Here is a 22,315-nt window from a genome sequence, read left to right as displayed (position 1 = left end):
GCGCAGGCGCAGTAAAACCCTCCCCACGCCCGCCAAGGCGGTGGGCGGTGTGCGCAGGCGCAGTAGGTGTCGCCGGTCCCGGGGAGGGCGGCGTTGTGCGCAGGCGCGCAGGCGCGCGGTAGCTTTGCCGCCTCGGAGGAGCGGCGCGGCGCGCGGCATGGCGGGCCCCAGCCTGCGGCCGCACGTGCACTGGGCGCAGCGGCACCGCGAGCTCTACCTGCGCGTGGAGCTGAGTGACGTGCAGGTACCGGCGGGTGACGTGACGTGACGTGACGTGACGTGACCCCCTCCCCACCCGCGGACCCCCGGCGCGGGGTGGCGAAGGGGGGGGGGGTGCGGGGGGGGGGGGCGCCACGCAGCCCGGGCCGGTTGGCGAGCGGGGCCGCTTGGGGGGGCGGGGGGGGCGGCAGCTGTGCACGCGTGGGAGTGGGGGGCGAGCGGGGCCCCGCGTTTCCCGGGTGCGGGAGCCGCCGCCTGACGCTTGGTTTCCTCCCGCAGCACCCGGACATCGCCATCACCGACAACGTGCTGCGTTTCAAAGGTAGGGGCCGCGGCCTTGGCGGGGGTGGGGGGGGGGCTCCTGCAAGGCCACGGCTGCTCCGGGCCCACCCGGGGGGAGACACCGGGGTGCCCCGGTCGGGTGACAGCAGCCGAGCTCTGTGCCAAAAAAAAAAAGAACCCAACCCAGCTCCCCGCATTTAAATGGCGACATTTCCATATGGCTTTGCCGTCCTGCCTCGACCCCGGAGATAACGGGCAGCAGGTTTTCCTGCCGCAGAGGCCTCGTTTGCAGCCGTTATCAAACCGCTGCGTCCGGAACCGGCGCTCGATTTGAAAGGTAAAGCAGATCTCGTCCGAAAAGACGGTTTTGTTTCAGCCGGGCAGCTGCACGTTGCGGCACCGTGGGGCTGGTGCTGGTTGGCTTGTCCGGGTAGCGCTGAGGACATGCTAGCTGGTTTTATTTGGGGTTTTTTTTCATTTATTTAGTGGTTTTCTTTAAGATGCGTTGTCTAGGCAATGCTGCCTGCGCAGTGAGCCGCAGCCAGGGCCATTTGATAGGGGGGCGTTGCACGTCGAGTTCACTTCAGGATCAGTTGGCGGCGTGGAAGCGTGGAAATTAAACTCCACACGCAGGTTTTCAGAGCCCTTCCAGGAAAAACACCCGCGTGTGTGGGAAATGAGGGACGAACGCACCCTCCTGTCGTTGGGAGGGGACTCCTCACGTCATGTTCCTACGGACCCACCGGAGACCGGCCTCCCTGGGCGCTTGCTCACCAGTGTGTAGGCTGGATCCCCCAAAGGCTGTCGGCGCAGGGGATTTCCAGTCAGATCCAAGCCGGCTGTGAGCAGCCTTTTGGGCTCCTCTTTTGGGGCATCTCGCACGCTGCCTTCCTGCAAGCGGGAACCCCTTTACAGTGCCGTGCAGAGTTGCAGCAGCTTTAGGTGCTACAACATTTTGGGTTGTTCGTGTCTTTCCTGTTAATGGTGTGGTTTCCTCTTGCCTCCCAGCAAGGAGAGAGGAAGCACTGTAAATAACCGCTAAGTATTTTTACGTATAAAGCGTCCTTTGCAAGTGGGGTGTGCGAAACTGGCTGGGACCTTCACGCTTACTGTTAATTTTTGTCTTTTAGCTCAGGGTCATGGTGCCAAAGGGGAAAACATCTACGAATTTCAGATCGAGTTCCTAGAACCAGTTGAGCCTAAAGTAGGTATTTTTACTTTTCTAACTCTTGCGAAGAAAAAGTGATTTTTGAAAAGACTTGAAAGGAAAATGGCTGTGCATAAAGTTCACAATGTGCTGTGTAGATTTTCCCGGTGACTCTGTAACTGCTGCAAACTAAAAATAATGGGAGAATCTGGCAATGTGTCATCAGATGCAACCTTGACTGGAGAGCAGGGGAACACTGTGCTGTGAAGTGTTGCTGTGATGATTCCTGGCTTCTTTTGCAGGCAGACAAAATAAAGTAATGAGAATTAGGTCCTTCCAGCTTGTGCAGATTTCTCAGGCTGCCAGTGCAGATACACTGCAGCTCCTATTGCAAAATCTTTTCTTAATTGCTGTTGCAGTCCAATAGGAGAGAGCTTGGCTGGAAGAGCAGCCCCTCCACGTCACTCACAGGTGTTTGGAAAGTCTGTCTTTACCTCGCAAAGCTGTCAGGGGCACAGGAATGCTCTGGGCTCTGCTCCCAGTGCAGGATTTGTGCTGCTTATTGCTGGCTGCCTGTCAGACCAGGAGCCCCTGTCCACCTCTGCTGCTTCAGCGAGGGAGGAGACCACTGGAAGGTGAATTTCTCAGGTCTGTCAGCAGGTAGGGTTTTTGTGTGGCTCCTACCAGGTACTGAGTGGCAGACAAGGAACATCCCTTGGTTCTAGGATCCAGTCACCAGTTTGTCGTCTGGCCTGTAAAGCAGCAGCTGCCTGGTCCACAGTGTGGGGAGAGGTGCCTGCCACTGCCTGCACTTGTCCCTTGTGCTGGCAGACACAGGCTGCGCTGGGAGCCAGGCCTGGAAGGCAAGCCTTTGCCTCTGCAGAGCCGCCTCCTTCCAAAAATCTAGTCACTGAGTCACTGTGGAGGGGCTGGAGGAGAACCTACTCCATGAGATCTGTGTAGCTACAGATGGCTGGGACTAGGAAGCATCGCAGCCCGGAGTTTTCTCCTTTAGCTTTGATGTGCACCAGGAGAGCCTCTTGCTGGTGCCAGGCTGGCTACCAGCGAGAGATGGAGCTTCCAACAGGCACGGACCAGGCCGTGGTAGCTGTGAATTACAGCTGCAGCCTTCAGATGTCCCAGGAGCATGCAGACAGCCTTGAGAGAGCAGTGCTGGTGTAACATGCGCAGTTCATGGCTCTTCTGCATCAGTTCCGGCTGGTTTGAGAGGCAGTCCCGTGCAGAGCACCCTGGCGTAGGCTGAAGGTGCGGAGGGATGCGATGGCGGCAGCAAGGGTGGGCGCCTGAGGTGACAGTGCTGTGGCTGTAAGGATGGAGAGGTTCTGACCTGCCATCGTGCGGAGTGTGGCTGTGGTGGAGAGGCCTCGTGGTGTGGCAGCCACCACACTGCCAGGTCCATCAGCTCACCGTTGTCTGCAGGTGCTTCCTGAGGCTCTTTGGACGTGCACCTGTGGCTGATGGTAGTGTTATTTTTACCACTGGCGAGAGGAAGCGGGTGGCTCACGGTGCTAAACGGGAGAAGGTCTAAAGCCAAGGTCATGGATTCTGCCTAGAAAGGCCAGCGCTAGGGTCTGTGCTAGCTCTGTGGTGGGGTGTGATGGCGCTGTGCGGTATGGGCAGGCTTTCAAGCTGCTTATCAAGTCCCACAGCCATCACAGGTGCCATCTTCAAGTGGGCTGCCCTTTGCTTCCATGCCTTGGGTGGCAGAGAGCTGCTTGCGCCGCAGGAGTCCATGTATCTCTGTCTCTTTGAAAAGGAGAGCTTGGTCATCAGCTCAGTCTCAGCTTGATTCTTAGAACTTTTGCTGATGTGTGCTCCTGTGTCTGCCCTCAGCTTCTATGCAAGGTGACTCAAAGGCAGCTGAACATCACTGTGCAGAAAAAAGAGAGTAACTGGTGGGAAAGACTCACCAAGCAAGAGAAGCGCCCGCTCTTCCTAGCTCCTGACTTCGACCGCTGGTTAGATGAATCGGATGCTGAAATGGAACTGAAGAAGGTCAGTCCTGTGGGCATGCACGGCTTGTGCTGCCGGCTGCAAAGCAAGGGTGGCTGTTCCTCTGCGCGGGAGCTTGTGTTCTTCCTTTACCTGGAGTTGTCTGGCATGCTGATTGTTGCTGCTGTTTCATACGGATCCCACGTAGAATTGGCTGAATTCGCATTGAGAATTGGCTCAAATCCTAAGCAGGAATTCAGAAACAGGCACACTCTGGCTAGAAAGAGCAGCAGCACGTATCTGAACTTGTGGCTGTGCACTAGCCCAGCCCTGGCCAGGGTCTGCACTGAAAGCTTGCACGCCTTGCCCGACGCCCTTGCGTCCTGATCCATATGAAGATCATGTGAATGTGCCGTACGGAGCCCAGAGATACCAGTCCTAGGCGCTGTTTGTCTGGAAAGCGGGGATTTCTAAGGCTTTCCTGAGCCACTGGGCTGGCCCTGCCGGTGCCTTCCCACCATCTGGTACGCTCGAGCAGCTTACTGCAGCGGGGAGGTGCAAGGCCGTCTTGCAAAAGACTTGAACGGACCACATTTCTGCAAATCTTGATTTACAGCAAACGCTGCCCTGTTCCCCTCCGCCGCCGCTGAGCTTAGCGCGGAGGAGAAAGGGACGCTGCGATGCCAGGAGCCAGAAAGCAGCGGCGAAGGGCAGGCAGAGAGCCTGGGCTGGATGTTCTCAGTTCCCTTCAGGTCACTGGTGGGTCATGAAATGTTTGAAGGCACAGCTTTGAGAAACAGAACAAAACACATAATGAAGGCAGGATAACTAGTTAACACCCTCTAGCTTTTACTGTACCATCATTTCTGGATGATGAATGTGCTGTTTTGTGCAGGTGAAGTTAAACCCTCTAGCAACTGGCTGCTTAGCTGAGTTTTAAACCCGCTAGCTTTGCAGTAGTATAGTTAACAAATCACTTGCTAATTACAGTAACAGTCTTTAAAACCTTATCCTTCATCTTAAGGAAGAAGAAAAGATTAACAAAATGAAAATAGAATCCAGAGTCCCCAAAGACCGTAAGTAACCGTACCTTTTCAGCGCGTAAGGTGGGGTGTAGAAAGCTTCTGTCACTCTTACATGCGAACCTCAACTCTTATGCAGCAATTTTGACTGGCTTGGTGCATCTTGGAGGGAGATCTTTGTATTGTGAGCTACTTAGGAATTTAATAAAAATGGACTGCAGTTTCCAAGGAATTTAAAAAATTGACTAGCAAGAATTGAGCTCTAACGGATGACAGTAAAAGCAAGCAGAAGCCACAGTGCAGACAGCAACCCTTTTATTGCAATCAATTGCTTCCTTTTTCTTGTAAGCTCTGTTCTCATAGAAAGCCTGGTTTGCAGCTGTACTCTTTGCAGAAGTGTTACCGTTGTATTCTGCTCACCTGACGTGTTTATTATTGATTTTAGCTTTCAAACATCTGAAGAAGGGATACCTAATCATGTATAATCTTGTACAGTTTTTGGGATTCTCTTGGATTTTTGTGAACATGACAGTACGACTGTTCATCTTAGGAAAAGGCAAGTAATAAGAACTATTTTATTTACATTGGCATTGCTGTTTTGGCTTTTTAGTGTTGTTTTTAATACTTTCTAAATAGTGAAATCTAAAGGGAGACGTATTTAGGAAACAAAACTGTAAACGTATCACTGAAGCGCACAACAGAAGCCTCTCAAAAGCCATCACAGTGTCAAGGATACAAAAATACCATCCTCTTGTAAATCACAACTGCATATTCTGGTGAATGATACTTGTACTCTGCCAAGATTATTTCTAAATAAATCAGTTGGAGCCAGATGTCCTGCTCACTGCCGTGTTAGTATTTTTGAAAATGAGCCGGGCAGAGTATTTTGTTTTTGAAGCGAGAATGCTTTATTCTATTGAGGTAGAGTGCTATTGCTTTTTTTGTAAAGTAATTCCTGAAATAGCTATTGATCCTTCTGTGTGTGAAACAGAGCACTTGAGCAGTGTTTCTGGCCTAACCGCTGTGAGTTCAAGATAAGGCCTATAAAGAAGTTATATAATTACACGTAATGGTTTTTTTTCAAATACAACCAGAATCCTGTTATCAAAAGCTGTACTGCTGCACCAGCTTCCTGAACATGGAAATGAATTTGTTCGCTAAAATGGTTTCCTGTGTCTTACAGATTCCTTCTATGATACGTTTCACACTATTTCTGACATGATGTACTTCTGTCAGACCCTGGCGTTAATGGAGATCATGAATTCACTGATAGGCCTAGTCAGATCACCGCTGATACCTGCTGTAGTGCAGGTAATATTTTAAGATTCTTCTTGCTCTTCCCATGTTTAAAGTAAATCTCTGTTTTACACAAGTGTTGAGACTCTCCTGAAATAGGCGATACAACCTCACAAGAGTGTGTTAGCCAAGAGGCAGGAGTCCGTGCTTCCCAGTCTCGGCTGACGGAAAGTACCTGCCTTTGGTTTGGTTCCAGTGCCCTTTTTATCCTGGTGGTGGTTGTTGTGCATAAAAATGAGCATAGATGATTTAAGCCTAGGTCCCTTGGATTGCACCTGAATAGAGAGCAAAATGCGTGCTGGTAAGAAGCAGGTCAGAGCTCAGCTGCAGTTAGTTGTGCGCTCAGCGTATGTTTCAGGCGTGAGGAGTAGACACCCTGCATGTTTTTGACAGCAAGGACTTGCTCTTTCTTTTGGTGAAGAGTATGACTGTTCCTTAATCTGTTTTTCTTAAACAGATATTTGGAAGAAACTTCATTTTGTTTGTTGTCCTCGGAAGCTTAGAGGAAATGCAGAGCAAGCCTGTGGTGTTCTTTGTATTTTATTTCTGGAGTATCATAGAGCTGTTCAGGTTTGTGGGATTTTTCCTCTAGCAGGGGTGTAGGGAACAACGGGGTTGTTCCCAAGAACTCTTTAAAGAAGACTTTGATCCTTGTACCTTTTGGAATAGTGGCTCTAGTGCCCCCAGAGAGTAAAATCTCTTTTAGACACGGACTATTGCAACCTTCCTAGGTTGCTCCACCTGCCAAGAGCTGGGACAAGGCTGGAGTCCGAAAATAATACTGCCCTGAACCTACGGAAACCTGTTGCTTTTTTCCTTGAGGGTTCTGTCGCTTTGAATTTCCATTGTTCAGTGAGCTGCACTATGCTCTGTTTCTCTTTCAAAAGAAGTATTTTAAAGGTTTGTTAGGCAAGCCGGGCAGTTACATTAATCCATGTGGTTAGAATAATGGCGTTAGTTCTGTAAACTGCCAAATAAGGGTGTGTCCCTCATGATCCCCAGGAACAACTTCTGAATATTCTGTCATTTGGGAATTATGTTGACTATTCTGTACAGCAGATTTATGCAAGATGAATTCTAGTAGCAGCTTCCATTTTAATCAGCGTTTTGTTTCTTTCCACACCGAACTGGTTTTAGGTATCCATATTACATGCTGTCATGCATTGGTATCGAATGGAAACCACTAACCTGGCTCCGTTACACTACCTGGATCCCTCTCTACCCCTTAGGAGGCCTGGCAGAAGGTACGTCTGAAAAAGCTTAATAAACAAAAAAGTCAATGCTGGGCAAATAACTCAATTTTTTGTTTGACTGCTGGACTAAAAAATAATAGGATAGAACAGCAGATAAACAGACGTTTGCTTTGAGCTGAACCAAATGAAGCAATTTTGTCTTTCTTACTGACTCAAATATTTTTTTTCAAATTGATATGAAAAGAAGTCTTCCTTTTGGGCACTGGAGAGGAAAGTAAAGGGAACAAAAAGTTACCTGAACAAAGTGACGAAGAGCACGCTGCAGCCCATGCGATCAGCACAGGGTGACGATGCTCACTTCCCTCTGCTGATCCAAAGCAGCGTTACTTGCTTTTGTCTGCCAGACCTGACTCGGTCAGCCTAGCTTGGTTCACACCAGCTCACAGATCTCGACGTGATCTTGTAAACAGTTGCACAGGACGGGCTGGGGCCGATTCTCCCTCTGAAAGCAGCACAGCCTGTTCTGAGAGGGGCATGGTGCTTCCCAGACAGGGCTCTGCTCCCTTTCTGCTTTGAGAGTGACTGCTCCGCGGAAGAAGCAGGCCCCTCGTCTTCTTGCTGTACCCCCTCTGGAGTGGAGGGGCTTTACAGTGAACTTTCCTGTCTTAACAGGTCTGGATCATTTTAAATTTGTATTTATTTAAGAAGCATATCATCGCTCAGCTTCTAGCCGTAAGAAACGCGTTGTAATCCTACCTGTTGGAACCTGTTGCTCTGAGCCAGGAGCGGGCTTGGGCATTGCCCAACTCCAGGCGCAGGGAAGATGATGCCTGTTTCATTGCTGTGGGTATTTCTGCATGGTGGAAACTGCTGGCACAGGCCCTGCAGGCCACACTTGTGTAGGAGAGCAGTGTCTCACCAGGCAAGTTGACTTTTATAGCTAAACTAACTGCTATACAGCCTGAGTTAGCAGCTTTCCATCACACCCATGTTTAAAAAAAAAAACAAAACAAAACAGCCTTAAAATTGATGTAATTAATGAGAGCTAGCAAATAATATCCTGAAAAAGTTGATGTGGGCTGGGCAATGGTGGATTTTATCTGTGTTTGCTAATGATGGTGGCCTTCTGCTTTCAGCCGTCTGTATCGTTCAGTCCATTCCCATCTTCAGTGAAACAGGGAAATACAGTCTGGGACTGCCAAATCCACTGAACGTCACAATCCAGTTCTCATTTTTGCTTCAAATATACCTTATAGCCTTGTTTTTAGGTAAGCTACTTAATTGTATTTCCCACTATTGAAATTAAAAGGCCAGTTTCTTCTGAATAAGTATAATTTATGAAGAAAATTAAATTCCTACATCTTGGGGATCATGGCAACACAAAATTGCCGAGGTTAAGCACTATCCTTGTTGCTTGTTCATGTAAGTGTGTCGGAGCTGGAGGGGAACACACCTACAGTTAGCACTGGTTAGCCCCCCGAGAGGAGGGCTTGGTAACAAGTCAGCTTTATCCACTGATCCACAACTCAGTGGAATCTAACCTAGAATTTTAAACTGAGCTTTCACTAGAGTTCCCCCTTTCACAGCCATTGCTGAAGGAATACCTTTAACAGTTTCACTCTGAAATGCCTGCTTGGTCCTTTCCCGGCTCTGCACAGCCAGTGTTGCCACATTTTAAAAGTGACAAACCAACTTTCTGAGCAGCCCTGTACCAAACAGCCTGTGCAGCAACTCCTGCCTCACCCAGCAGGAAAAAAACTTGCGTTAGCTTTCGGTGCTATGCACGCTGTTAAACCACGGCTTTTTGTGCGGTGGTTTGGTTGGTTGGGTTTTGTTGTTGATTTTTAAATTTGGTACAGCCATCCAGCATTAAAATTACATTCTTTTCCAGGGGTATTTGTAAACTTCCGTCATCTCTACAAGCAGAGGAGACAGCACCTCGGACCAAAGAAAAGAAAGATGAAGTAAAGGAGGACTGCAATGCTTTCTTACCCACCTTATCTCAGTGACAAGATAAGTCTCTAATTCTTACGGTTTTACCCACTGTAATGTAAAGAATTTTGTAAAATGAAATGATCACACTGGCTTTCATGATTTCACAGTGAATTCGGGTAACATTCCCACACGCTGCATTTTGTTCCCTTTCAATCACATATGCATGGCATTTACCACTGAACGGTACCATTGAAACTTGTACCCTGTCAACAACCACGTTCGAAAGAACTCTGTTATCTGCGTAGGAGATGCTTATAAACAGCAGAGCGGCACTAAATAGAAATAGTGTTTATCTCCTAATTGGGTATTTGCTCTTTTACTATTGCATGCAGGCAGGGCCTCTGATGTCGGGATCTCCTGTGAGCTGGCCCGTGCTGTTCCTAGCGTGCGTCTTGATGGCACGAGGAGCGCAGTTTGAGACTGCTGTGAGCAGAGTTTGGGTGTTTATTAACAGTTGGGGTAAACTTGCTCAGCACGCCACCCCCCCTTTTCTTCTGCAGCGTACTGATGCTGCAGAAATAAAACTGGAAGTAGCTAATGTCCGTTTAAACGCTACCAACTTAGTCTGGTTTGAGTTTAGCCTTAACAGGAGTGCTGTGTGGATCCTAGCATTCCTGCAGCAACACATCCTTATCCAGCCACCAGGGAAAGGAAGCTGCCGCTCTGTGACACGGTCAGAAATGCAAGCACTGAGACGTTACAAAATGAGGAAACATAGGTACCAGCTTTCTCTTAGCGTGTGAACAAACCCCAGCAGAACGCCATCCCACCGATGCAAGGGGAAAAAGTGGAACTGGCATGGGAGAGCAGGCTCCTCTGATCCTTCCTGGCAGGGCTGTAGCTCCTGTATTTATTTATAGCCTTTGGAAAGGCAGTAGGGATTGCTTTCCTACTTAGACTTAGGGGGGCAGCGGAGAAGTTGGTGTATACGCATTGTCGGCTGTCTCCTGGTGGGATGGAGTAGTGGGTCAAATAAACCATGGTGTTTTGATAGCACGTATCAAATCTCAGTACGGGAGATCCCACGCAGAGTTTGAAGGGACCCTTTCCTCTGTGCTTGCTTTAAAGAACAGCAACAACAACAAAAAGAGAAGCTCCCCCCGCATTCCACATCATCTAATCTCTCACCTGGAAACCTTCTGTTTCAGCTGACTTAATTTCAGCATGCCCTTCTTCACACCTAGCCCCGGGTAGTTAATTCCAGGTCCCTCTGGCCTCCTTAATCCATTTTAAAAAAAATGTACAAGAAGTTTGCTCTGAACTGCATTGTGATTATGAACAGGTTGCTTGACAATAACTGCCCCTGCTCCTGGGGCAACGCAGAGCAATGCCAGCAACCCAGCACAGGCACTGAAGTTGAGATTAGCTTCTTGCCGTCTTACTATTTATCTTTTTTCTACTCTAAAACAATATGAATCCTCCAGAAAATTATTTTCTATATTAAAGATAACAAACAGCATAATGTTTGTGATACGGACCCAGTGATTGTTACTGGAAAGGGAAATAGTGTTCTAAGGAGATTTTAACAAAGAACCGGTACAAGCTCCACGCTGCGTTTCACAGATGAAATTATACAACTCCAGCGATGCTGGAGGCTCGCGCTCAAAGGAGGCCGCAGCTTACTTTCCTCAGAAGAGTTGAGCGTTATGTACGCACTTACTGTTTTACTATAGCACACTGTACCTGTGTTTGGAGTATGTCAGGGCGTGAATCAGCCGAGTACTGGAAAGCAAGGATCACTTTCATACTTTAATTTTCTCCACTGGGCATTTAAACTTCTGTTATGAAATCCGTATGTGTTCATACATGATACTTCTCAGTGAAATTGTGGTATCTAGTGCAAGCTATCATGGATCTTACACTACTGAATTTTAGTCCTTCAGAAAGAATGTGTTTCTATTAATAAAAATGTAAAACCAAATTTGGCTTTAATTGAGCTGTTTGTTCCTTCCCTGGATAATTTATTATGACTCTTGTGATAAACAGCTGGGAGCCGAGCCTTCACTAGGTCAACATTCTAGGCCACACAACTTACTGCTACGAAAATGGAACAAATCCAATTTAAATTTTCATGAAGACTTACTTTTTATTAATATTACGAATAAAAAACTTTTGTCTCACAAGACTAAGTTCCTTTGACAAGCACAAGCACTGCAACGCAAGCGATGACTCGCATTGTGGCAGTACAGAGTGGCTTTCATGTCGGGCATGGAATGAGCTGGGTGTCTGACCCTGCACAGTGATTCTCACACGTTTACTGTGGACTAACCACGTCAGGGTGCAGAGTAGCTGCCTTTTAGGATACTTTCACCAGTGAGTTCAGCTATGTAGTAACCACATTCTGGGGAGGCCGTGAGCAGTCTGCTGCCTGTGATGGCATTTCATTTCTCTCCTCACATGCACTGAATAATTTCCACCCAGCATCCAACACAGTAATTGACTTTGAGACGCTTTCCACGGTTTCCAGGTCTGACTAAAGCCCCCACAAACTAGCTACGCTTATTTAGAGAGCACTGATGCAGGGACCCTGTTTTGATAGGAAGTTCTCCAAACTAATTAAACAGGCCCTAGAAAGTAAACAGGACAAGAAAATTTGAACCACTTGAGTCTTAAATCCATAGAAGCTCCCAAAATGGAGACTTCACATTCTTTCAGTGCTGGTACTGGAAAAGTCTGTCTGCAGTGGAGCAATGTTATGATCGTAGGCAGCGTATTCTGACGCTCCGGTACTTGCCACTTTAAGCTGCTGGGCAGCGTGCGTGAGCTGAAAGGCTGCATCAGGATGAGCCGTGTCAGGAAGGAGGGTGCACTCCCGCTCCAGCATGTCTGCCACGCCTTTCAAGAGGTCCAAAAAGCCAAAGGCCAGAGCTGCCTTTCGTAAACGATTCAGTTCCTGCAAAGAAGGAAAACTTTTAAAGCCACTGTAAGCCTTTACGTAAAACATGGGTTTCTTACTTCATTTTTTAATGGCAAGCTTATTCACTTAAAGGAAAATAACCTGGGTGAAAAGTACAGCTGCTGGAAACTGGCTAGCTGCTCATGAGAGGAAAAAAATGAGGATTTAAGTGGCACAACTCAACAGTCGGTTTTGCCTCGATCCCTTCCTGTAAATCTCTACTTCTTCCTTTTCTCTTTTGCATACTCAGCAATTGAACGTGCCTATTTTCTCTGTGTCCCAGTTGGAGGCAGCCTTCAACTTAGGCTTCACTGACTTTAACCACAGTGTCCAGCAAAAGGTACACATATATCCATCTTTCTTCACTATAAACTGACGAGTGCTTTTGTGCTTTTAGGCAGAGTATTCATTCTTGAAGTCTCTAGTGGCTACCATAGTAAACTGCTTCAGCACTAAGTTACAACTACCTCCAGCTACAGTCTAGATTATGGATTATTACGATGTGGCCAAATGTGCCTGCAATTTTGTGTTTCTCTGCTTCAGTCGTCGAAAAAAAATCTATGAGGCACTTTCACACTCAGAATTACATCTGTGTTCTTATTCCTCTCTGATCCCTCTGTTTATTTCTGTCTGGACAACCGCATAAGATCTGCAAAGAATTTCACCACGGAAGTAGCAGGGACCATGAGGGACGCCTGTAAACCAGACACATCGGTGCCACCCTGCCAGAGAACACGGTGGCAGGCAAACCAGACCCCCTTGTCTCACCTTAACTAGGCTGTAAGATAGACGCAGGATGTCTCCTTCTTTACAGAACCACGTCCGTTTTTGCAGAGCCCTACAAGCCTGCAGAGAACATCCCACGGACACAGACAGTACGTGTTCCTCTGTCAAATGCACCACTACCACCACGGATCAAACCTGAGCCAGCCTGAGATGTTACTCACTTTATAGAAGGTTTGAGTTTTTTCAGGGAGTTTCCTTGCATTTCTCAAGATCTTCTGTACATCTGTCTGCAGAAAAGAAAAAAAAAAAAGTTGGCAACTGCAGGGGAAGCTGCAGAAAAAATCCTCGAGTATTCATTGTTAAATCGTCCTGACCATCGACAAGGCTGCAGCTCACAGAGGCTGAAACAGACACGGTAATTATACGAAATCCAATAAACGATGCCAGATGCTACAACAGAGACACAGCTTTCATTAAACAAGTTATGCTTTCTGATTGCATTTTAATCATGACATTTTAAAGAGGTAGTATTTATAAAAATGAAATAAAAGCAATAAAGGAATTACATTCAGCAGACAAGACACACACAGACTCCGCTTTGCTGGTAAGGTGGCTGCAGCTGACCAAAGTAAAGCATCGAGTCCAAAACCCGCATGGCTACCTGGAGGCCGCTTGGTTTAATCCACACGGTAACGTTCTGTGCGTAACTGCGCTTGTTCTTGGGTTGCAAGGGGAAAGGGCTCTTATTGTCATCGTCGCCGTAAGGATTTTCTTTCGCATCTGGGGGCGAAAAGAAAAGAAAATGAACTTAACAGCTGAGACTTGGCAAGGTCATTCACACAAGAAAACACTGAATTTGTAGGAGTTACTCAAATGAGTGTGACCAGTACCTGAAATCGGTCCGAGCTGGGCCATCTTCCCTAGCCACGGAAGGGGCTCAGGCCCAGGTTCAAAGAGCGACATCATGAGGTTTGATTTCTTCTTGCTGTCAGCTTGTGAATAGAGCATTCCGTACCACTCCGGCCTGTTGAAAAGAGCAAAATCCAAAGGCTGAATCTCTTCCACCCTTCTTTGACTAGAATTTGCCCTCCTCCCACTGTGTAGAGGCTCGCTATTTGCAATTTATATTGGTAGAAACATATCCACCATTAAAAATTCACAGCTTGGTCTAGCAGTGCAGAGTTCCCTACAGAATACAGATATAAATAAGCATAATTTATAAATAAAGCATAAATGAGCAAAGTAAGAGATTTTTTCAGGCAGACATCCAGCTCCATACCCCAACTGGACGACAGCCACCATGCCTTCCACTTTCAGGCTGCCGTGTAGTAAGACACAGAAGTTGGGGATTTTCCCGGCAATCTGATTAGCCGAATTCTCATCTTCCGTGTCATCCGTGATCCCAGGTCCCACCTCATCACCTTCTGGGGAAGAATAAAAGCAAAGAGAGAGCGTAAGAATAAATCCAAACACTAGTTCTATTCCCATGACACCACCCTGTATCCTCTGTCAAGCAAGAGTCAATTAATATTTTTGTAGAACGAACAGCCTGCTAAAAGGACTTTTTGGGCAAAGTGGCACGATAATGTTATATAAATATTCCACTGCATCCTACTCACAAAACTGAGTTACCAAAAAAACCTGCAAATGAAACCTCAGCTTTGAAGAAACTAGAAGTGAAATGAAATGGCACCAAGAGTCTGGCAACGAATACGTGGCTGCTTCTGAATCAAAAGCATCCTGAATTTTAAGTCCCCCTAACTATTTTAACCTTTAAGTTGAGCATGTTCTATTAACAGTGATGACATAAGGACACTGTTCCCTCTTAACTTCCTAAAGAACACAGTATGCAAGAAGAGAAAGAGCTGTGTTCAAGGTTTTAATGTAATCACGCAACCATGTCTTTAGAGACATCTGGCATTTTGATAAAGCATAAAACTTTTGCTTCTAGTCTAAACCACAACAGACACTACAAGGGAAGCCTAAAGCAGGTTTTGCTAAAAGAAACAGAACTTGCTCACCTCTGTTAAGTGCAATGGGCAGTACCAAGTGTCTGGACAAGACAGGAGGGCTAGAAATATCAGCTATATCTACAAAGCCAACAATTTCTAGATCTGTGGGGAGACAACAGGCTTAAGTCAGATTCAGAAAGAGCTGAAACATATTCAGAGTCAATCTAACATTACAAGTTCTTACACCACTAAGTTTTCTGAAGCAGTGACCAGAGGCGGCACAACAGAGCCCCAACCCTGACTGGGGTGCCTAGGTGTTAATAAGACACAAACATTCACACGTAACACCATGACATTTTAAGATGAGAACACAACTTTCATCACACACATACTGCTGCCTGTGAACTGCGTTGGTAGACAAATACAGAATTGTGCTCTTTGTGTTTTACACTGTACGCAAACCGTTGCCATTTTATAAATTCAAAAGGAGAAAAAAAAAAGGACTAAACCAAACCTACTAGCTTCAAACTATTGTGTCCTTATCCACGTACAAGCTGTGCACATTTTACTGATGGGCACAGAAAAAAAGGAAGTTTACAGGACAGATCCAGGAAATGAAATTGCCAGTAGAGGTAGGAACTCACAAAAAAAGAAACCATCTGAAAGGACACATGGGCATATGATGTAACCAAGTCACTCTCTTTGCGCTTCCCAAAGAGCGCAAAGCCAGCAGGAACTCCCATCGCCCCCCAGAGTCAGCCACTGGGGTGTCACTGAGGGTGCCAGCCTTTAGCTCAACAGTCACAGCACTCTACCACCTGACTGGAAAGAATAACAAAAAGCAATTCTGACACTACAGTTCAAGCTTAATTCTCACGGCAAAGCAGTGACGCTCAGTGCGTTCTCTCTGAGAAGGGTGCCCCGCCATTTGCAAGTCACAGGCACGGGCCACCTACAGACTGCCTGCTGCTCACGGGTGCGCTGTCCACTAACAGGAGGGCTGAGAAAGGTTTTCTTTGCACAGTTGTTATTTAAAAAAATAACTTAGTATCGGTAAGAAGTGCCAGGATGACAGACAAACTATAAAGACAGAGATTTCATAAATCTCAACCTTTATTTGTGCTTGCCCCACTGATTCTTCTCAACTCCCCTCCCAGTGGATTCCTTGAAGAAAACTCCAGAAAGATGCTAGCTTGTCTCACCTGATAATATACAGTCTTTCTGATAAAGGCAACTCTAATACAAAATGGAGCCCCTTCTCCAACACACCTCCCCTTATCTCCCATAAAGCTTAAGAGGGTATCCACAGAAAGCAGCCCGTGGCTGTCTTCCACAATCCTTGCCCCTAGAAATTTGCACCCTGAGCTTTCAAAGCGCCTCTACTCTACCCCAGCCCCTTTACCAGGTACCCATGGCTGAAAAAGGATGATGTTCTTGTCCCCTGGTGCCACACATACTAAAAAAACACACAGTCAGCAATTGATCCTTGCAGAGAGAAAGTGGATGAAGCAGTAACTATAAACAGGATAAGAGTTGGTAGTGAAAAGGTAGAAATCAAATGGATTTAAGTAAAAAGCAATCAAATATTTATTACCTGTATTAATTACTTTAGGGACGGGGTCTATTTCCTCATCTATAACAAAAGGTTCTGGTCTGGGAAATACTTGCACGTCAGATGTTAAGTGGCCACACTTGAGAACAGCATGGAATGGTGTATAAGCCAGGTCTATCAGCTTTCTAGAACACCATCAGCGATTATTAAGCAAAACATCATACATACCAAATGAAAACAGTTTTGTCTAAAGCACACCAAGCTCCCGAAACTTTTTTTTTTTTTACAGCAGTTAATTCAATAGTTCTAGCATTGCTAAATTATGAAACAAAGCAGCATATTATCACCCTGACTGCAAACTAACAATAATCCTGGAAATTAGTACCTGCTCTTCCGATTGTAAACAGATGCTACAGTTTGTTACAGAATGATTAAAGTAAATATTGACCTTAACTGGTGCAGGTCAAGACAAAAATACAGATAACAAGATCATAAACTGAAAGAAAACAAGGTTCATTAGAACACCCCGTATCATCAGATTTCTTGTTATCCTTGTTTCCTTTTACAGACGCTATCTGGAAACCTCCACAAAGGCGTATTATCGACAGGTCTACTTACCCAAACATAGACTGTACGTTCTTCAGGCAGAGGGGTCCATCAATGGTGAAAATTTGCCCTTCCCCGTTGTTTAAGTCTATCAGCCGTTCCAGGCAGTCTAAGGAATCCGTGCTTTGAAGCTGTGGAAAAATCAAGTTAAATGTTTTTGTTAAGTTTTCTTTTAACTCTTTTATTAAGCAGTTTTCAGAAAATATACACAACACAGCAAAAAGCATCTGATCAGATGCTATAATGATTTTTTGTTATTTCACTCCTTTCTGAATAAGCCAACATCCTTGGTCTCCCAGGGAAAGTCCTCCTTACGTTGCATTTACGTTACACCAGACGCAGCACTTGGCCTAGTGACAAATAATCGCAGAATACCTCGAGCTGGAAGGCACCCGTAACGGCCATCGAGTCCAACACCCCATCCATGGCTTTATCATGTTCGGTTCTGCTTTGAAAGCGGATTCAAGCAGCCAAAAATCCCACAAGCTCTCAGTCTCCAAGAGCACAGGAATACCTTAACGAGTATAACATTTTATCGGTAATGCTAAGTTTCCAGCTCCTTCAGGAGGGAAGGCAGATATTCTTTTTGAAACCTTCTTAGAGAATGCCTGTGAAAGCACCTAAACTTATCAGTAACAGAAGATTTATTTTGAACATTTTCCCAGTTATGCTGATGTGTGAATAATGCTTCGATCTATCAGCTTAATCAAGACGATCATCCTTGACAGAGATCTTGAAGCTGAAATGCCTATTGCATGCCTAAGTAGAAAATCCTTCTTTGATGGAGAAAAGAATCTAGGTGTCAAGGCAAAAGCAATGCTATTACTAAAACTAATCTAAGGAACTTTAGTCTATATAGGATTCTTTTTAAACATTTTTTAACCAACAGAACTCTAAGTGCTGTGAAGATTTTTAAAGCTGGTACTGAGATTTTCAAAGGTACCTGAGGAGAAAGAAAACGGTCACCTTCCCTTCAAAACCGAGGGAAGCTGGTTTGAACATTGGCTTAGAGACTTTAGAATTTTGCTCACTCACATTTCTACATAAAGCTATTGTTGTTTTAAGTGTTGAGCATCTTTGCAATATAAGTCATTTATTCAAGAATTTAATTGTAGATTAAGAAAAGTTCCCAAAAGCATTCAGTGTAATTAATGCAGTAAAGGTAATAATACAAACAGAGAAATAAAAATTGCGTAATGTTCCCCAAGGACACACTCACAAGATCTATAAAGATTACGATAATAATGCAACAGTAGTAGATAATAATAGTGCAATAATAAACTTTTTAAAAGATCCTACAGTTACATGTCACCAAATAACTAACACTAAGCACCACAATGACAACTAAACTTTAAAACTAAGCACAAGAACATCAAAGCATGTTTTGTGCTGACCTGATCATTAGTTCAGAGAACAATAATCATCCAGTGTAACAAAGAAGAAGGCACGTGTTAAAGACATCACCTCTTCGAGATTTGCCATGCACATGACATACAGCTTGGACGGGAACGGGAAAGGCAGTGGAAACCGGTTGCTTTCACTTCGCTGGTTGTGAGTAGCTAGCGAGTGCCGCAGGGAGCCTCTGCCGATCCCCAAGCAGCCATCGGTGACAAGAACCACCTTGAACGAAAGAGGACAGACTGGCATTTCCAAGACAAGACACGTTTCTATCCGCAGAGGGCAGCTGCACACTGACACATTTCAGCAGTCTTCCTAGCGGCACCCAATTCTCCACTGAAAATCCCTGCGCGCCCGGGGAAAGAACACAGCTCAAAACACACCCAGCAGCAGTCCCATCCTGTTCCTTGAGACCTGGAACTGTTACAAGTCCTGGAAACCAGCAGGTGCTGGAGGAGAAAGGTTACGGAGTGTGTGACTATACCCTCTCCAAACTGGGTGAGGATCCTGGGACAGAAGATTGCATCCAGATCAAACGCCACGCCTCCCAAACAGTACTCTCGGGCCAGATTTTACAATCCACTCCACTACGGCAACACATCGGACAGGAAGCAGTCCAGTTTTTTTGCTGCTGAGCATTTTAATAAAGATCACTTTCTGTTCATATTCCAGACATATCAAAAATATTAATTCTTTGTCTTCCTGTAGCACCTGGGTGCCTGAGCATATTCCAAGCTTCCAAACTACATTTATATTTCCATCTGCAATTTACAGGGAGTAGGACACATACACCAGATCCTAAGAAGAGTGAAATCAGTCGTACCTGGCAAGGAATCGCCGCACCCCATTCCTGCTGGACAATATTGCAAACCCCCAGCAGCGCTGACTCTAGACAGGTTTTGTCGTAATCATCCATGTTACTTAGGGCTTCCTGTAAAGACAAACACCAGTGCCACTGCTGGGTGAGATATCGTTACCAGGAAACACAGAAAATTTATTCAGAGCTCTGCGGTAAGGCACTACGTCTGCTTTGCATTGTAACACAATGCGAAGTGCTGTGTTCTTACGTATGATCTGCAAAGTTAAAAAAATAAAAGAGAAAGATGTAAGAAACAGTGAATGATAACACGAGACAACAATGAAAGCATACTGTGAAGAAACTATAATATTATAAACACAGCTCTTTGGGAGAAAAAAAATCCTTTGGCATGTCTCCAAGAAACAGTAAAGTAAAAGTCTGAAGCAGTACCTAACATGAAACATTTAGCTTAGAAAACCCTCCCAGGTGTCAGAGCAACTTTAACTTCTTAGAGATTCAGAAGGCAGACCACAAGGAGCTTGTCTCACAAAAATTGTTTGGCAGAGAGAGTAACAGAATCCAAAACTCCTGTCCACATCCTGTTTCAATAACCAGCTTCTCTCCTTAAAACGAAAACATCACACTTAACACAGCATCGTAAGAAGGGTGCAGCTGTAAAACCAACATGCTAGAGGAGCTTGGCTGGATTCTTGGTTTTCAAAAATTCCTCAAACGAACTCTTGAGGGGGGAAAATAAAGTAAAGAGAATGCACTGGCACTCATCTGCTAGAATGCAAACAAAATGGAAAATATCTTTTAAAATCCACATGTCCCACAACTGACAAACCTAAAACATGGTGCCCTGTTTATAGCGACATATAATTTCTTCTTGATATTACATACGATAACCAGATACATACATACAACTTTTACTGGCTTCAGAGACTTTCAGTGCCTTACTGCATTTGTATGAAATTTCCTCCTTGGACTTTCTCTTTTCCATTCTCTCCCCACTTCCCTTTACATCCACAAGGCCTACAATCGCTTTATTCTCATTCTCACTCTGCTTCAAGTGCTACACACTCTTAAAAGCACCTTCTCTCTACCAAATCGCTTGACTCAAAACAGCTTACTGCTTTTGTTCCATGCACCCTACCTGGAGTGTGTTGTAATCTCTTGTAAAGGGCACCATCAGCTCCCAGAGCGACGAAAACACCACCAAGGCCGTGAACTCCAGCTTGTAGTTGGTTGCCATGTGCTCGAACAGCATGGTCAGGCCGTGGACAGCCAGGTGTTTCCGCTGGTACTCCTCGGAGCCCTCCACCGACACCGGCCGCGTCATGGAGAGCGACACGTCCATCACCACCACCGTCGGCATGATGAGCTGCTCCTCTCTGCTACCGCCGCGGAGAACTGTGATCCCCTGCACGGAAGAGAAAGAAAAAGGCCACACACGATTACTGAAGCTGCAGTTCTGAGGTGACACATCTCACCCTCTCACGCTGACCCCACCGTGCGGCAGAGGAAGCGAGAATTACCCTTTTGCCCCAGAAAAAGTGGGATTTACTGCAGATTAAGTCAACAGATCTGCTCCTGACCCACACACAGCGTATCCAACCGGCTGGACGGGCCTGGAAACGGCGAGCGCGGCCAGAGCTGAGCCTCGATGGGGGAAAGGGAGTAGCAGGGGCACCCCGAGGGCTGCAGAGAGGCTCGGGGAGCCAGCCCTCCCTCCCAGGCCTTCCTCCTCAGCGGGGCCGGAGAGACAGCCCCCGGGGGCAGCTCGGGGTGTTTCGGGGGGGTGAGAGGGGAGTGAAGTGCGAGGGGGAAGGGAAATGGTGTCGCTCACCCTCAGCTCGCCGCGCCGCCATGGGTCCGTCGCACAAAGCGTCCCCCCCAGAACGCCGCGGCCGAGGCGGGAAGGGGCCGGGCACAGCCTTTCCCATGCAAGGCCTCCCTGCGCGGGGCAATGGGAAAAACGGGATTTCCCTCAGTAAAAGCAGTTCGGTTAGATGCCAGTATTGTGGAAAAGTACTGCCACGATAAAGAAAGATGGCTGTGCAGAGGGAAGAGTTAATGAGGAGGCATCCCAAGGGGGTAGCAGACCTCCTCCTCCCAATTCTGTGCACTGGGAGTAAGGATGGGGGGTTCCACAAACTCCGCTTGGGTGTACCCTGCAAAACTGTGCCTTCAGATAACAGTTTACTTCAAAATTATCAAATCATAATTTTCTAATTTCCCTGCAATAGATATGCTGATGACATTTTTTACGACCAATAAGTTTTTGGCCAGGAATGTTGCTGTTTCTTCCTTTATGGAGCTGCACCACACCAGTGCCGTGCGGTACAAATGAGTTACTGACACCGTCCTCGCGTTGCTCTGCCAGCGAGAGTCCAGGCCCTGCAGCATCCCTTTGCCTCCCTTATCCTGGTGCCAGGAGCTAAGGAATTTTTCCAGGAGAGAGGACAGAGCTCCCTCTGGCACTGCAAAGTGGACTCACGTTGTGGCAGAGGCCAGCAGATCTGCTCGTCTGGCCTGTCAGTACAAGATGCCCCAAAACGAAGCTATGCGCGAGTTGTCTTGTTAAGACAACTCCTCCATGCAGAGGAGTGGTGGGATGTACCTCCACCGCTCTCTTTCATAGCTGCCGCGAGAACGATACGCGCCTCGCAGTTGGTACTTTCATCTGGTAGTTTGCAATGGAGATAATCGCCTGCCCTCACGCTGAGAATAACCTGTAGCAGCAGACAAAGATATTGGCTTCAGAGATAGACCCAAATCTATACAATACTATTTAATCTTCTTAGGGACTGCAGGTATTAAACTGGATTGGCTGTTCCTCCAGTAATATGTCCTTCACACCTGACCCTCCCTTGTATTAGAACTCCACGAGCAGAGGCATTGTGAAAATGGGATCATTTTCCTCTGCCTCTCCCTGCAGCAGCGTCTCCCATCCAGCCGTTAAGTGTCAAAGAAGCTGCTGGCACTACGCTCAGCCGGTGGTACTCCTCTTCCTCTTGGACAGCATCTTTGGAAGGTAAGCTGTGGCGGTTCATATGATTCCTTCAGACCTCTTATGGCTGAGACAGTCCAACCAGGGAGAAAGGAACTGAGCAGGAGCTGGCCTGTAAGAGGGAATGTGCTCTGGAAAACAACTGCTAAACCTAGGGGACTAGAGAAAGAAAGAGGCTGGTGGTCAGCTGCTGTCAAAGGCCGGAGAGCTCTTACCATCGATCCTAGCCTTGGATATATTTCTGCTTGCAAAAGGTCTTTTAGACA

The 22,315-nt window shown here is 46.5% G+C and overlaps 2 protein-coding genes across 4 annotated transcripts; one reads left to right on the top strand and one right to left on the bottom strand.

Annotated features, from left to right (window-relative positions):
* Nucleotides 1–143: 143 nt before the first annotated feature.
* HACD3 (3-hydroxyacyl-CoA dehydratase 3) lies at nucleotides 144–9,407 on the top strand. 2 transcript variants are annotated; one of them, XM_086756917.1, is made up of 11 exons: nucleotides 144–244; nucleotides 499–541; nucleotides 1,632–1,705; nucleotides 3,503–3,664; nucleotides 4,626–4,677; nucleotides 5,069–5,179; nucleotides 5,807–5,934; nucleotides 6,377–6,489; nucleotides 7,057–7,163; nucleotides 8,249–8,380; nucleotides 9,004–9,407. In XM_086756917.1, exons 1-11 carry the CDS (start codon nucleotides 158–160, stop codon nucleotides 9,078–9,080), a joined length of 1,086 nt encoding a protein of 361 aa, XP_086613043.1. In that variant the 5' UTR covers nucleotides 144–157; the 3' UTR covers nucleotides 9,081–9,407. The 2 variants fall into 2 exon arrangements, with proteins under 2 accessions (XP_086613043.1, XP_086613044.1); XM_086756918.1 differs by lacking the exons at nucleotides 8,249–8,380; nucleotides 9,004–9,407 and adding an exon at nucleotides 7,785–8,240.
* Nucleotides 9,408–11,167: 1,760 nt separating this feature from the next.
* INTS14 (integrator complex subunit 14) lies at nucleotides 11,168–20,918 on the bottom strand. Of its 2 annotated transcripts, none has more exons than XM_086756916.1 (12): nucleotides 20,886–20,918; nucleotides 20,193–20,459; nucleotides 19,061–19,168; nucleotides 18,304–18,459; nucleotides 16,852–16,970; nucleotides 16,276–16,418; nucleotides 14,751–14,843; nucleotides 14,009–14,153; nucleotides 13,620–13,753; nucleotides 13,391–13,509; nucleotides 12,951–13,016; nucleotides 11,168–12,000 (listed from the first exon to the last, which is right to left on the bottom strand). In XM_086756916.1, the coding sequence occupies exons 2-12, from the start codon at nucleotides 20,412–20,414 to the stop codon at nucleotides 11,749–11,751; spliced, it is 1,557 nt and encodes a 518-aa protein (XP_086613042.1). In that variant the 5' UTR covers nucleotides 20,415–20,459; nucleotides 20,886–20,918; the 3' UTR covers nucleotides 11,168–11,748. The 2 variants fall into 2 exon arrangements, with proteins under 2 accessions (XP_086613042.1, XP_010115297.2); XM_010116995.2 differs by lacking the exon at nucleotides 20,886–20,918 and adding an exon at nucleotides 20,575–20,842.
* Nucleotides 20,919–22,315: the final 1,397 nt, after the last annotated feature.

This window comes from Chlamydotis macqueenii, chromosome 12 (genome assembly GCF_036417535.1).
Source record: "Chlamydotis macqueenii isolate bChlMac1 chromosome 12, bChlMac1.mat, whole genome shotgun sequence".
In the NCBI taxonomy this organism is placed as follows: Eukaryota; Metazoa; Chordata; class Aves; order Otidiformes; family Otididae; genus Chlamydotis; species Chlamydotis macqueenii.
The sequence above is the reverse complement of the archived record's forward strand: the minus strand, read 5'-3'. Positions and strand labels throughout refer to the sequence as shown.

What these genes read in the sequence shown, in the direction of transcription:
- INTS14 (XM_086756916.1), bottom strand. Translation starts at nt 20,414, where the DNA reads ATGCCGACGGTGGTGGTGATGGACGTGTCGCTCTCCATGACGCGGCCG. An exon ending in TTAAACCAAGCGGCCTCCAG is followed by an intron (nt 13,017 to 13,390) that starts GTAGCCATGCGG and finishes TCTTTTCTGCAG; the next exon opens with ACAGATGTACAGAAGATCTT. An exon ending in AAACTCAAACCTTCTATAAA is followed by an intron (nt 12,001 to 12,950) that starts GTGAGTAACATC and finishes CCTTCTTTGCAG; the next exon opens with GAACTGAATCGTTTACGAAA.
- HACD3 (XM_086756917.1), top strand. Translation starts at nt 158, where the DNA reads ATGGCGGGCCCCAGCCTGCGGCCGCACGTGCACTGGGCGCAGCGGCAC. An exon ending in ATCCAGAGTCCCCAAAGACC is followed by an intron (nt 4,678 to 5,068) that starts GTAAGTAACCGT and finishes TATTGATTTTAG; the next exon opens with CTTTCAAACATCTGAAGAAG. An exon ending in CCTTATAGCCTTGTTTTTAG is followed by an intron (nt 8,381 to 9,003) that starts GTAAGCTACTTA and finishes ATTCTTTTCCAG; the next exon opens with GGGTATTTGTAAACTTCCGT.